Source organism: Equus caballus, chromosome 17 (genome assembly GCF_041296265.1).
Source record: "Equus caballus isolate H_3958 breed thoroughbred chromosome 17, TB-T2T, whole genome shotgun sequence".
Classification (NCBI taxonomy): Eukaryota; Metazoa; Chordata; class Mammalia; order Perissodactyla; family Equidae; genus Equus; species Equus caballus.
In genome coordinates, this window is record NC_091700.1 from 23,556,301 (window position 1) to 23,571,839 (window position 15,539).

At 44.2% G+C, this 15,539-nt stretch overlaps 1 protein-coding gene across 20 annotated transcripts in view; it reads left to right on the forward strand.

Moving 5' to 3' along the window:
- Positions 1–13,538: 13,538 nt before the first annotated feature.
- Positions 13,539–15,539, forward strand: part of CDK8 (cyclin dependent kinase 8) — a 124,969-nt gene continuing 122,968 nt past the window's right edge. For 6 of the 20 annotated variants that reach the window (XM_023621422.2, XM_070240151.1, XM_023621423.2 and 3 more), the window contains exon 1: positions 13,556–14,468. In XM_023621422.2, coding sequence (XP_023477190.1) covers positions 14,341–14,468 — 128 coding nt within the window. In that variant the 5' untranslated portion in view covers positions 13,556–14,340. Of the gene's footprint in view, positions 14,469–14,554; positions 14,741–15,539 lie in introns of those variants that run through there. The other 14 variants (XM_023621420.2, XM_023621421.2, XM_070240158.1 and 11 more) reach the window with 13 other exon arrangements.

A 15,539-nucleotide genomic window follows, 5' to 3' on the forward strand; every position in this document is an offset into this window, starting at 1 on the left:
GACTTCCAGCTTCCAGAACTGTGAGAAATAAATTCCTGTGTTTAAGCCACTCGGTCTGTGGTACTTATTACGGCTGTTCGAGAAAACTAATACACCCACTACAACGACAGCTTCGAGTTTACTCTGTCAGAAATTCCTCCAGAAAGAAGCATGAGCCCAGGGCAATGGAGGACCCCATCTTCTAGACCCCTGTTCTAAAGATGTCCATCATTTCCTGTCAGGGAACCTGCCCTCTGCTTGGAAGGAGGAGCACTAGACCATGTGGCCCCAACTCTCTGGCCACAGCTATTGAAACAAGGTTCGTGTCCCAGATTTTCTGGGAATTTGGAATTTGGTCACGGAGACTTTGTTGGTTAACTGTGAGTAAAAGAACTGAAAGGTGAGATAGACGAAAAGGCTAAGACCTCTCAGATGGAGGCCATAGGCAAGTGGATAAGTAATTAGAAAACAAAGAGTTTTCTAGTTCCCAAGAGGCTCAGTTATTTTGCTAACAAATGGGCCTGTGAGATTCTTCTGTGTCTTTATATCATTCTTTCTCCTTAATTGGGTTCCTTTAGTGGGGTTCTTGCAGCTAAAGAATCTTCCTTTGAATCAGCCAGGGTTCAAGGCAGGATACGAAGACGGCTGTACATTTTTAAAGCAGAAAGGTATTTATTACAGAGAATTGGGCACCTACGAAATCTTGCCATGGATAAAGGAGAGTGCTGTAGGCTGAACTTCAGACTGACTCCCACATTCTTACAGGACCCACCTGAGAAGAGAGCTCTGAGGTTGCCACTGGAAGTCCTGCATTCAAGAAGACTGCATCAGCTGCTGCAGTACAGAGGTTTGGAAGCCAGCATCAGCAAACCTCTGCCGCCACAGCCATCAATGCCTCTTAGACCATCAAAGCTGGTAACTGGAAGCTCAGTCACCACTGCAGAAAATCCTCACCCCTCTGTAATCTTGCTTACCATCAGAAAAACATCCCAAAGTGGGTAGAAATATGGCCTCTGCTTTGGTTCCACTTTCCACATCTTGGTAAATATATTTAACTGGCAGAATCTAATTTGCATCCAGAACTGTGGTTCCCAGAAAGTCTTGGGTCATGTCATTTTCAGTTTGCCAGCCTTTCCACAACATGGCACACTAGAAGAAGGGGAGAGTGGAGGCTGACCAGGGAAATCCAAAGTATCCACATTGTTCTCATCAATCTCACTTATCCAGTTAGGCCAGACACTGTCTTGGGTCAGGTTCTCCTGAAATGGAGCCTGAGACAAGGATTCTTGTTCAAGTGATTTATTAGGGGAGTGCTCTCTGGAGAAGGGGAGTGAAGGAAGTAGGATTGGCCAGGAAGACAAGGAAACAAGAATGAACCGCAGCTGATCCCACAAAATTCACCAGCAAGTGTTAACCAAGAAAGCCAGCTTTTTGTACCCCCATGCCATTGGATGAGGTCTGCAGGCATAGGAGGGCAGCACAGCCTCATAGCCTCATAGGTGAGGTGGCTCTTATTTTGGCCAAGGACAATTCTCTAGAGAAGGTGGCATCTGGAATTGTTATCCAACACTCACAGCAGCTGGAGTGTAGATGCATCAGCTTATAAAGTGGATTTGGGCAGGGCACAAACAGAATTCACTATAGTCTATGCTTTGTAATGCTTAGATAGCTTGCTTTTCACATTAAGTTACTCCAACAAGCATAATTTCTCCAGAATTCTTAATAGTCACAATTTCTGGGAAATTTTATAAGAGTAGGGTAATGGGCCAAATTACAAGTCCCTACTCCTACAGCAGGTCTGAAGGCCATAACTGACACTCATTATCTTCCTCCTCCACCACCCTTTCTAGATTCCCCTCCACTTCAGCTATCACTTCTGCTGGTGTCAGTGGCTTAACTACTGGACTGACCCAGGCACTCATCCCTGAGGGGTTTGAGACCCTGGTTATCATTGCTCTTATCAGGCTGTAGTTGCTGTACTCACCCGCTTATAGTTACAATCAGCATGGAAATACCAAGAAATGCCCCCAGTGGACCTCCTGAGTACCAAGCATATTCCTCCTTGCTTCCGTTATGTAGCAGCAGCCTTACCTCATTCTGATGATTTGCTTGTCAGTCTTCTGGCAATAGGAGCCCAAAGTGACCAGACAGCAGCCATAGCTCTAAGTTGAGTGAGACTCTTACAGAGTCCTCTGATGGAAGTATCCCCTGTCTGAGTATTAGGATCTCTAGGCTGGCAGAGCCTAAAGTTGCAGGGACAGGAAACACAAAGTATCCAGATGGATCACTGGAAGTGATGGTGAGCGAGCCATTCCTTCTTTTATCCCTTGAGCTCTAGACCCATGCATTTTACCTACTAGAACAGGGAGACAGAACCATGTTATGGCCATTGATTTAAGGAGTATATTGCATCCTGAAGGATAATGCTCCAGCCTTACAAGGTGTCATTTCCAAGCTGGAGCTACAGTTATGCTTTCAACAGGCCATTGGTCTACCCTGTCAATCTGACAGCTTCCAAACAGTGTGGTTTGTGATATGACCAGTGGAGCCTCTGGTCAGGTGCCCGTCACCACACCCTCTTGCTGTGAAGTAAGATCTTTGGTCTGAGGCAGTGTTGTGGGAGATCCCATGTCAGAATATCAGACAGTCTATGAGTCCTTGAATAGTGGTACTGGCTGAAGCACTGTGGGCAGGAAAAGCAAACCCATACTTGGAATACATGTCAAACCCAGTCAGGATGAGTTACTCTTTCTAGCTCATAAGGGCCCAGCATAAACACCTTGCCACCCAGTAGCTGTCTGGCCTCCTTCAAAGTTCGGTGTTGGTCCCTGCTGCTGACAGATCAGACATTTAAGCAGCAGCACTAGTTATATCAGCTTTGGAGAGACAGCCCAAGCTGTTGGACCCATGCATAGCCCCTGTCTCCTCTATCCACAAGCCCATTGTGCAAGAACTTGGGTGGCCATTGACATAGGCTGACAGACATCTGCTAGCCTAGTCATCCTGGCTACTTGGTTGGCTAGTGCCTCTTCTGCAGTGGAAACTCTCTAATGGGCATTGTGTGCTATAAAAGATCCTCACACTGTGTGCCCATAGATCCATCATAGATCCATCTGCCTCTTCTCCAGCCTTGCCAAATCTTTCTTCTTGCAGACCCCTGACCAACAAGCTAGCCTAACATTTGTTACTATAGAGTATACCCTTACCATGGCCACTTCTGTCTCCAGACAAAGTGGATGACTAAGTGCATTGCCTGAAGTTCTGCCAACAAGGAGGATTTCCCTTCGCTACTCTCTTTCAGAGCCACCCTGGGTGGGGCTAAGGTGCAGTAGCAGATATTTTCAGCTTGCATCCATACCAAGGTGCCCCATCCATGAACCAAGCTTTTGTTTTTCCTTCTTTATCAACTGTTCACAGGGAACCTGCCTGAGGCCACAGCTATGCGTTTTGAGAGAGGCTTTGGTGCAACAGTGGTATGTCTCAGACATGGGGCTTTCAGCCACTTGTTTGTGAAGCTCACTTGTGCTGTCTGCTTGAACCTAATCCCAGATGTATGGAATGGCTTACAGTGGATTGCTGCTGCACTGCCTGACCTTCTGACACAGTGAGTCTGGCAGAACCCAATTTATGATCACTTGCTGTCTCTCGGTCACTTGATGTCCCTCTTTGATGCTCAGTTTCTACCAAGGCCCAATAGCATGGCAGGAGCTGTTTGTCAAATGGTGAATAGTTCTCTGCTGCAGATGGCTTGGCCTTGCTCCAGAAGCCTGGAGTCTGTGCTATGACTCACTATTGGAGCTTGCCAGAAGCACTATCAGGCATTTTTCTCTATAACAGATACCTCTAGTACCATGGGATCTGCTGGCTCATATGGCCCAAGTGGCAGGGCTGCTTGAATCACATGATGTACCTACTGCATGGCCCTTTATTACCCTGGGCCTCACTAAAAGGTAGCAGATTTCCAAGTCACCTGATAAATGTATACCCAAGTGTAGTGAATATGTCGCCTTCCAAACCCAAAGAGGCCTACTAAGCATTGTGCTTTTTTATTGGTGGTAGGAATGCAAGGTCCAATAACTTGCCCTATACTTTGGAGAGGATATTTCAGCATGGCTGGACCCATAAAAACTTCACTGATGTGGCAAGCCCCTGAATTTTTGTAGGCTTTATCTCTCACCTGCTAGAGCAAGTATATCTTACCAAAGCATGCAGAGTACTTGCCATTTCTTGCTCCTAAGGTCCAATTAACGTGGTGTCATCAATGTAGTAGACCAATGTAATGTTCTGCTGGATGTCCTGGTTGTATAGGTCCCTTTGGACTATATTATGACAGAGAGCAGGGTAATTAACATTGCCCTGGAGCAAGGGTATACTATCTCCATGCCGTGTGGATGCAGACTGCTTCTGATCCTTCTTCCTGGGGAGTATAGAAAAGAACACGTGGGAAGACCCATAGCTGCATACATGTACCAAGGCTGCATTAATATACCCCAAATCTGGCAAAGCAGCTGGAGTGCGGTCAATACTTGGTTAAGTTCATGGTGGTCCTCCATCATATATCATGATCCATCAAGTTTCTGCAGAGGTCAGACCGGCCAATTAAACAGGGTTATGACAAAAAGCGCCATATCTTTATTTTTTAAGTCTTTGAGGACAGTACTAATCTCTGCCATCCCCTCTGGCCTGCAGTACTGTTTTTGATGGACTATCTTGGGAGGAGAGGGGCAGTTTCAGGGACTCTTACATTCAGATTTAATTGGTCTAGTTTGGGGCCTGGGCATCAGTGATTTTATTTTTTTCAAAAAAACTCCCAGTTTATTCTGACATGCAGTTAAGATTGAGAACCACTGGACTAGACTATGACGTCCATGGGGCAGGCCTCTGGCCTTACTCCTCTAGATATTTCCCGGGCCTACTTCAGTAGGTAGGCATGTGATAGGCATACGATAATATTGAATAAATGATTGAAAAAAGTAGATAGATAAGTGCAATTTCTCCCCTCTTTATGACATAAACTGACATTTAACATTATTAAATCACATTTACAAATAAAGTTAACCTAAGCTAACTTTCCATTTTGATGATCACAAATATCCCTGGAAGCATGGCCTACAGATGAGTCCCGTGAGTCTCAAACAGCTTTAGGTAACACCCAGAAACCCCTCACCCTTCCTGGCTTTCAGCCTCCATAGATAACAGTCTCTGCCCTGTATCCAACAAATAGAGGTCAAAAGTTATCAGATTCTACTCAGACTTATAAAAAGACAGGCTTGGCTAAGGAGTGTAAGATGAAAACATATCTGTGTTACTAGAGGAGACATCAGAACAGAAATGGACAAGTTCATAAGGAGGTCAGTGTTAGTAGAAAAGGAAATAAACATGAGTACCCACCATGTTCCAGACACCATAGCAGCCAGCAGGGCACAGCATACAGCAAGAGCTCAGTAAATACTGTCGGATGAATAAAGGATTGGGGTGGACCAGGGGGCAAACGACTCCTGTATAAGAAGTGGTCCACAAATGCCCTGTTGAAAATTGTCTTTCTTAAATATGAAAGATCTCATATCTGGAAAAGACTCGGGATTGGGGAGAATAGGAGGCAAGAACTGGAAACTCATTTCAATAAGTATTGTTTATAATTTAGAATGTATATGCCAGAGAGAAAGCATGCATGATAGTTCCAAGGCTAGTCCAAAATATACAGCTAATCTGTGGTGGATCTAAATGATTAATTTTCCAAATGTGAGTTTTACTTCCTGGGATCAGATGTGCGTCCTATAAAGGAAGTATTGCGGGGAGGAGGGAGAGGAGTAGAAGATGAGGAGGATTTTCTGACAGTCATTTAGAAATGAAGTTTCTAATCTATAAATTGATTGTGCCTGAAAGTTTGTAAATTGCTTATCAGAATTCAAAATTCATTGTGTCAAAAAAATATGTATATACATGGTGGTTTAGTTTCTAACTAGCCCACAAAGTTTAAGTGGTAATTTGGTTCAAATTATTTTTTATTTGATTTGATCCCCTATTTTCCTTGCCCTGTAGGTTTATCCTTTTCCTTTTTCAGTTCCTTCTTTTGTTATCTGTGTGACCTTGGGCAAATTACTTAATCTCTATATCCCTCAGTTTTATAATCTGTAAAATGAGGATACCCAAGTACCTACCTAATTCTGAGGATTAAATGAGTTAATGCCTTGCTCCTGGGAAATAGTCAATAAATAATAGCTGCTATTACTGTTATAATATTATTGTCCGCCTAAGGTTGGGTTCCCCCCTCCAAAAAAGGACAGAACCTTAGACAACAATTCATGTGAAAATGATTTATTTAGGAAATGTTCCCAGGAAAAACTAGTAAGCGAGCTGGGGTGTGGAACTGCGAAGGGAAGGAGCCTAAGTAAGGATGCAAAATCAACTTTGACCTAAATTCAGAGGGGACACAGGACACCGTGTTGGTCAGCCCAGAGTTGTCCCAGTCAGAGGCCATGAGAGCTGGAGTATGCATGCTTGTGCCCATAGTCATTAAGTTAAGGTAGGGTGGCTTAATCCCAGGTACTTCAGGTTTGTATGTGAAAAGGGATTCCAGCAGCCTCTGGGTGGTAACCGCACAAAGAGATGAAGAAATCTGAAGGGTTATGGTCAGAGCACTGCCTGGGCATCTGCTATATCATCATCACCGCCACCCATAAAACACACAACAGTACATAGTGTGAAAGGCATTGTGTCAGGTTCTGGGGATAAAAAGAGCTATTAAAAAACAGTCCTGGGGCCACCCGGTGGTGTTGTGGTTAAGTTCACACACTCTGCTTTGGCGGCCCAGGGTTCATGGGTTTGGATCCCAGGCGCTGACTTACACACTGCTCATCAAGCCATGCTGTAGCGGCATCCCACATACAAACAATAAAGTAAGTTTGGCACAGATGTTAGCTCAGCACTAATCTTCCACAAGCAAAAACAGGAAGGTTGGAAACAGATGTTAGCTCTGGGCTAATCTTCTACACGAAAAATAAAAGCCAGTCCCTGTCCTTCTACACCTTAGAATTCTGTTGAAGAGACAGGATAAACACACAAAGGTAAAAGAAGTATATGCTACGTGCCAAATAAGTGTAAACAAGATATGGCATTGGGTGCTAAGGAAAGATCCCAGTAGTACATGAGTTGGATCTCAAACAGTGGATAGAGTTTAGATAAGCAAAGAAGAAAAGGGGAGTGTTGATGGGGAGAGGAATGAAATGATGAATGCTTTAGGGAAAATCAATAAACTTGTTCTAATGTAGTGGTTCTCAACCTTGAATGCTCATTAGAATCACCAGGGAGCTTTAAAAATCCCAATGCCCAGCTGTAGTCCAGATCAATTACATCAGGATTGCTGGGAGGATTCCCCAGTATTTCTAATGGACAGCTAAGGCTGAGAATCACTGTTTTATTGGCCAGGAAGTAGCTTATGAGAAACTGGCTGGGAGCTATATTAGAGATAGAGAAGAGCTTGGATTGTGGAAAACCTAGCTATGTGGAGTTAATTATTTTAATCTAATTCTAATGTTTCTATTGCAAGCTGCCTTAAAGTATTTTCCTAAGTCAGGCCAAAGTAAATCCAGAGCCTGGAATAGCAGATGAAGGAGTTTGAACTTTATGCTGTGGCAGTGAAAGGTCATGTTTGGTCCTTGAAGAGTTTTGAGCAGAGGATGATGTAAATAAAACAACATTTGAAAATTTAAACAGGATGTAGGGTTTCAGAGTGAGAAGGACAATATCTGCTGGAACTTGACCTTGGCTCGTAGGGGGGAAGGGCTGCTGAGGGAGAAAAAGTTCCGGAGGTTCTGGGCATGGAGTTGCATAGAAACAAATAGCCTCGGGTGTCAAGTATCCGGTGGTTGCAGAGGTGACCTAACCATGTTTATGTGGGATAAAGGGAGAACTGTGTGGCTCCAGAAGACCCATGTGTGCACAGGAACCAGCCGGAAAAGACTTGGCTTTTCTGGTGATGGGGCCTGAGTAACATAGTCCAGCTAGCTGGAAGGTGAAACATATTGCAATAAGAAGCCAGAGTAATATGTTAAGCCTTGAGAAACTGAATACGAAAGTAAACTGTGTTTCCATAGATTGCTTGCTGCACTTGCTACAATTACTTGCTACAATGTGCATAGCAAAACATATTTTGAACTGAAAAATTGAAAGTAGTATGCTTATTCAAGAAAAGTGGCCAATAGAGGAAAAAAAGATAAGATTATAGTACTGTATATCAATGTAAAGAGGTAAACTTTCCTTAATACTCATAGAACATGAGAGCAGAATTCATCAACAACAAATGAGAGAGATTTTCGGTTCAAGATGCCCTTATCAGTCACAGTAATGGGAATCTGTTAGCTAAGAAAAGAAGAAATCATTCTTAACCTGTTATTTATATTATTGTTTCAGCTGTCTGTTTTACTTAGTATGTTTTTGATGGAAGGGTCTTGCTACCGTACACAGATATTAAAGAAGCAAGGAATGGGGGAAGGTATTTGTTTTTTAAAATTATCTTGCAAAAAATAAAAAATTTTCAAGCTATTGTTATGATATAAAAGGGGAAATCCTGTCCTCATTTTCCTCCTTACCCAGCTTAAATGTCATGGTCTGTCATTTTAACTACGCTATTGCCAATAATTCTAACCTCCTCGCCTCATCTTCTTTTCACCATCCCCAGCTGGCAAGGCCCTAATCCCAGATGAATCCAATATCTGTTTTTGCCTGGCCTCCACCTGGGCTGTTGAGTGCTGGTGATGAAAATCTCACAACAGGGCAGATGGATATTGATATAAATGCATGGCCGCACCTGCAAATGGGCCCTCAACATTGGCTAGAAGTCCTACAATGATATCCTGCCAGTTTTCTCTCTCATTCTGCCCAAAGATTGTTTTAAACCCACAGTCTTTTCAGAAATGCAATCATTGCTTTCTCTCTTTCCACCCCTTTCTCCTCATTCACAGCAACTATTCTTTTACCTTACAGAGAAACCAAAGCCATCTGGAAACGATCTGCTTTAACTTTTACCAGATCTACAGATTCATATGTATCCATACCTGGGTAGACTAAAAAACATGGTCACAATATTTTGTATTTCCTACTATCAAGAAGTAGAGTTTACTTGCCCACTCTTTGAATCTGGGCTGGTCTTGTGTCTTGCTTTGGCCAACAGGATGCAGTAGAAGTGAAGTTGTGTGGGTTCCAGGGCCCAGGCCTCGAGACACCTTATAGCTTTCACCCTTGCCCTTTTAGGCATACCCACACAACATAAGGAAGTTTGAACTTGACTGCTGAATGGGGAAAGACCATGTGGAGAGGCCCAGTTAAGAGTCAGCACCAACGGTGTGGCCATGTGAATGAAGTCATCTTAGACCCTCCAGCCCTATCTAGCAACTGCTTGTAGCCATATGAGTAACCTCAGGTGAGACCAGCAGAACTGCTTAGCTGAGCCCAGCCAACCTAGAGAATCATGAGAAATAAGAAATTGTTGTTTTACACCACTACGTTTTGCTTGACTTCTTGGCAGCATTCAACACTATTGACCATTTCCTCCTTTTCAAAGTGTGTTCTTCCCTTGGCCTTTGTGATGCCATACTCCCTGATTTCCCAGATAACCCTCTGGCTTCTTCCTCTCAGTCTCCCTTTCTGGTTCCTCCTCTACTGAGCCCTTGAATGGTGGAGGTGCTCAAGGATCTGTCCTTTTCTTACTGTAACACAATTTGCAAGTGATCTACTCAATTCTTATGGTTGGTGATTTCCAAATTTTTATCCCCAGCTCTGATCTTTCTTTTGAGCTTTAAACTCCCGTATCCACCTGCCCACTAGATATGTTCACTTAGATTTCTGAGACATATTTGACGTGTTCAAAATGGAGCTCTTACTTTTTTCTCCTAAGCTTGTCCTCTCAAAGTCTTCCTCATCTCAGTAAGTGGCAACATCCTCAAGAGTCATCTTGAGTCCTTCCTTCCCATCCAACTGATCAGCAAGTCCTGTCTCTCTCTCTCTCTCTCTCCCCACTCTCTCCCCCTCTCTCTCTTCCAACCTTGCCTCCTACAATCCATTCTTAACACGGCACCCAGGATATTCTTTTTAAGGCATCAATCACATCTGGTCACTCCCATCCTTACAACCTTCCAATGGCTTCCTATTGCCCTAAAAATAGAATCCAAGCTCCTTACTACAATCTAAAAAACTCTATAATCTGGTCCCTTCCTATCTCCTTGTCTTCATCTCACACAACTTCCTCCCTTACTCATGACACTTCTATCACATAAGCCTTCTTTCTGCTCCTTGGTTCCCAGCTTAGGGCCTTTCCACTTGCTGTCCATCTGACCCACCTGGACTACTCTGCTCCCTGGCCTTAGCAGGTTTTGCTTCTCATTATTTAGGTCTCAGCTTAAGCATCATCACCTCAGAGTCCTTCACCATCCATTCAATCTAAAGTAATCCCCTCTCTGTCCCCCTTTCCAGCACATTGCCCTGTTTTATTTCCTTCATAGTTCTCAGGGCTTTCTCCTTTCTCCCGCAGGCTGCCTACCCCTATCTTCCACATCTCTCCGAATGAAGGAGCTCTCATATTTTTATATGACCCTGCCCCCACGGCCACACTTCATTGGTCCAGGATGGGCCCCTGACTCAGCTGGACCAGGGCCCTTCCTGGGATTTTTAGAACTGAAATTGAGAAACAGAGTCAGTTCTTCTCTAACGACAGGCATTGTCTGATATAATATTCAGCAACTGTTAGTGGTCATGTTTCCAGTCACGTGGAGGAAATGAGTCTACAAGAACAAATGACATTCACATGATGAAGGAGAGAAAAGAAAGTTAATTTTGAAAGTGCGTTTTGCTTCTGGTTGTTTCTAAGGTCTAAATTGTATTCTGCATGCTTATAGAGTTAGTTGGGAAACTTTTGGCATCAATATTTTCTTTGAACGATTAAAAAGAGGCTGGAGTGTTATTGATCTAACTTATTCTTTCTTGTGTCTAACATTGTACTCAAATGTAGTCGCTTAATATGTGCTTTCTGACTATAAAGATGATCACTATTCCACCTGCAGAATGGGGGCTTAGATACTTTCTGTTTAAAGCACACTTTGATACTGAGCGAGAAAAATGAATTAAAAGTTGTAGAGACAGGAAGTGATCAACTCTGAGAAGACCCATTTGGGCTTTTCCAGTAGTATATTATGAAGCACTAAATCCTTTTGCATGCTGCAAAATGTACATGTTCAGAGGCAACACTGAGGCAAGACATTAAATGTTTTAAAATGACTGCTCCTCCCTTTATTATTATTAAGGTCCATTTCAACCTTTATAGAAATCGATCCAATTAAACATTCTAATTAAATATAATCATGCAAATTATGTACTGGGCACTGTAGGGGATAAGAGATGAATAAGTCAGAGACTCAGTCATTAAAGGAAAGATTTTTTCAAGTACATAAAATAAATGGCTGAAGTACAAGTTAGCCGTGATGTTTCTAGGTGAGTTACAAATAAAGTGCAAGGGGGCCAGGGTTGGGGTAGGAGTTCATGGCAAAAAAAAAGGGTTATATTCATGTGCAAAAACCAGGAGAGTCTTCATGACTGAATTAGGCATTTGAGCTGTAGCTGGGAGGATGAGTAGGACTGCAAAGGTCAGAAACGGTATGAGGAAGCATCCAGCTTTTGAGAACAGGACAGACAAGGGCATATTTGGCACGAATATGAAGGACAATATACAGCTAACAAAGGCCTGAACTCGTGGGGTTGGCAGTTAAACAACAGAATGTCTGTCTACTGGCATTACTAGTCACAGAAATTGGGAAGTTCAGAGGACAGTATGGTATGTTCAGTTTCAGAAATTCTAGGTTTAAGATGACAGCAGAATATCCCCTTAGGCTGAATAGGATGTGGTTAAATGTGAGGCTCGTATTGGGAGGCAAAGTTAGGATTGGAGATGTTAAATTTAGAATGTAAAAAGAACCACATTTTATGAAAAGAAGCATGAGCAGTATTTACGCGTTGTTTGGAACAGGGACCAATGAAGGTCACAGATTCTACAACGTCCAATGTGCAAGGATGGAGGCATCATGGAGCAAAGAGACATGTGACATTAGTGTGACCTGAGGTTGAAAATCAAACTGAAACGACAGCTCCATGTCCCTGCTGTGTTCAATCTATTCTAGTAACAAGTTTGAACCCTCACCCTTTGATCTATAGGAAGTCCATTCCTCAAGATTTGGATTACTAACTTGTGCCACAAGTCCTTCCCTAGCTCATTGCTTTGGCTCTGCAGGCCACTTCTTATCTTTCATAATGGAGTCTCTGGCTGCTGCTCTTTCCTTTCCTCTAAGCATGGACACAGCTCCATACATAAGACCAGGATGATAGTTTGGGGATAAGAGAAGGGAATTGTCACACAGAAAGAAAAACCTAAAACCGGATATTAGATATAACTGCCCCTAACACATTAGCCTAACCAGTCAGTGTACTAAACACTAAATAATATTTAAAGTGCTAGGTAAAAACAACTCCATTTAAACCAGTGTTGAAGCCACTATTTTGTCCAAGGAAACTTATATAAGAGGAGAGTCCTTTCGAGGATTTTTCATAAAATGGTATCATCATCATCTGTACATGGATATTTTTGACATAAACATGCTTACTTATTAATTCAACAAATGTTTACTGTGCGCCACAATCAAGGCAGGATACTAGGTGTTATGAAAGATGCAAATATAACTTCCTACAGGAACTTGTAATGTAGCAAGAGAGAGGAAATAAAAGACAAAACAATTTGATGAGCAATGCAGGAAAGGTAAAAAACAAAAAGCGTTATGGGAGTTTAAAAGCAGAAGAGATTATATGTCTTTTGAGAGTGGGGAGCTTTAGTGGAAGTGGTAGCAATTGGGAAATGCAAAATAAATACAAATATAAAATTGAAAAATAAAAAATACATATGTAAATAAGAGGGATAAAACAAAATGAGGGACTATCATCAAGATATCAGGATTCCTCCAGCTGACACCTTTCCTACTTTAAAATTATTAACAAATTAGCTTCCATGGATTTAGATCCATTGCTGAATGGTGCCGAAAAATTGCTGTTCTTATAGGCAGAGGTACCGGTACTCAAAATAATGTCCCCTCTGAATGGATGGGAAGCATTCGGATGGGTATCTGTCTCAAGAGTAACACTCTTTACGACCGGCGAGGACACTCGTCGTTGATTCACTGTTATTCATATTTGTAATGTGCGTCAGTACGTTGATATTATTGTGCAGCCCTGATCAGCTTGTGAACAAGAGTACTGTACCAGCTGATAGTCTGTGAGCTGTTTACAAATAGACTTTTTTGCATAATGAAAATGCCCTTTCAAATCTGGAGTTCGGAAGTGGCACAAAATGGGATTCTAATACAAACTAGCCTCCCTCTCACATGAATTTCTTTGGTTAAGGTTATGGCCCGAACCAGACTCTAGCGATATTGGCGTAAAAAAAAATTTTTCTCCTAAGTGATTGAAACTAATCTCACCTTAGACTACCAATCCCATCATGCAACGCTCCCCATATCCCCACTGTGAGGGGTGGAGTCTAGAAGGGGCGGCAACCGCGGAGGCCCGTGCATTCTGGGCATTGTAGTCTGGGGCCCTGGACGCCGTCAAGACGGGCCACGTGGTGCGTTTGGCGGCAGCTTTGGGCAGTGGCTACCCGGCTCCCTCCACACGGTCCTCGGGGTGCCGGCCCCGGCGGGGGCTAACAGCCACGGCGGAACGGGCTGGAGGCAGGGCCGGAGGCAGCCCGAGCCTTCGCGACGTTTTTGCGACAGCCGCGGCCGTGTTTCGCAAGTCCCCTCCCTCCTCCTCTCTCTGAGGAGGTACCGGCTGTTGTGCGGCACTGCCTTTCTGTTTGAGTGTATGGGAGAGTGAGTGAGTGAGTGAGTGTGAGCGTGTGTGAGAGAGGGTGAGGCGTGAGTACGAGTGTGAGAGGAGCAGAGCCCGCCGTGGCCGCCCCGCCGCTCCCCGCAGCGGGAGCAGAACGCGCGGCAGGAGGGAGCAGGAGAGCCGGCGCCCCGGGAGCCCGCGGGGACAAGGGCAGAGGCACCCGCTCCCCACCCCCAGCCCTCGTTCCTCTGCTCTCCTTCGCCCGGGGGAACCTCCCCTTCCTCGCCCCGGCCGGCCTCTGCCCCGCTGCCCCCCTGGATGTCCCCGGCGCTCTCGCGGGGCCTCCTCCTGCTCTTGCCGCATCAGTCGGGTTGGTGCTGCGGCCGCCGGGTGTAGAGCGGGCGGGTTCCCGGGGGCTGCGGCTGCCGTTGCTTCCCCGGTGCCCATCCCGGCCGCCCGACCCCCCGACCCAGCTCCCCGGCCTCGGAGGCTGTGACAATGGACTATGACTTTAAAGTGAAGCTGAGCAGCGAGCGGGAGCGGGTCGAGGACCTGTTTGAATACGAGGGCTGCAAAGTTGGCCGAGGCACTTATGGTCACGTCTACAAAGCCAAGAGGAAGGATGGGTGAGTGTTTGTGTCTGTACCGGTGTCCGCGCTGGGCGGCGCTCCCGCAGGCCGAGGCAGGTAGCCGGGAGGCAGAGCGGGGCGCCGGAGTGCCGGTCTCCCACTTCCTCGACACCCGCAGCTGTCCCCGCCTGCCAGGTTTGGGGAGGAAGTGGTGTACGAGGGATCCAGACCCGCACGAAATCCTGCGTGCTGCTGTCTCCCTTCTACTTTGGCGGCTCATAGGGAAAAGAATCTCTACCCTATGGGCTGTGTACTTTCCAAGGGTTTCGGTACTAGATTTAAAAAAAAATTCGTTATAAAACGTCGGTTTAAATGATTTTGGGGGGTCGATTTGTTATGGTAACCTGGGGATTTTCTCAGCCGTCTCTGGAGTGACATCCATCAGTCTGGAAGGGAAGCTGTGATCCTTTCCCCCACCAGTTTGTGATTGATTTATTACCAAATTTGGATTTTACTTGGGGGAAAGAAAGCAGCAAGTAAATGTGGTTCTGAAGAGTTTGTCGTAGTGATCATCTGCAATATGAATGTGGCAGTTGCTATTTAGATAGCATTAGCTGTGAGTTTTACATAGAACAATGGGGGTTTGGTGCAGGGTGGGCGGTGGGGAAAAAGGCGAGTGACAAATAGGGGTTATCTTGTTCAGGCTGTTACCCAAAATTTAGCAGCTGGCAATGAACTTTAAATAGTCTCTTTGCTTTAAATATTCTTCCCTGGAAATAACTTAATTAAGTCTATGACTGGCAATGCTCCCAATTTAGTTTCTTAAACAGGCAAGTGAAGTGTTCGTTTTTCCTTTGTCAGTAGATCAATGTCTTGTAATATTGACAAAAGAGGAGGCAATTTTTAGTTGAAGAGAAAATATATTTGATTAACTCCTTGTTTGCCTCTTGTATAAACGGATGTTGTCTGTGTTGCCTTTGACAGTATAGAAAATTGCTGGAAAGATGATGTCAAATGTTATTATATAATCTTTAGATTTTATTATAAACAAAGTAGCTTTGCTTGAACATCACTGTTAGTTTGGTTAGCTGCTGTTTAGCCTTTAAAATAATTGCTGCTTTTTTCAAA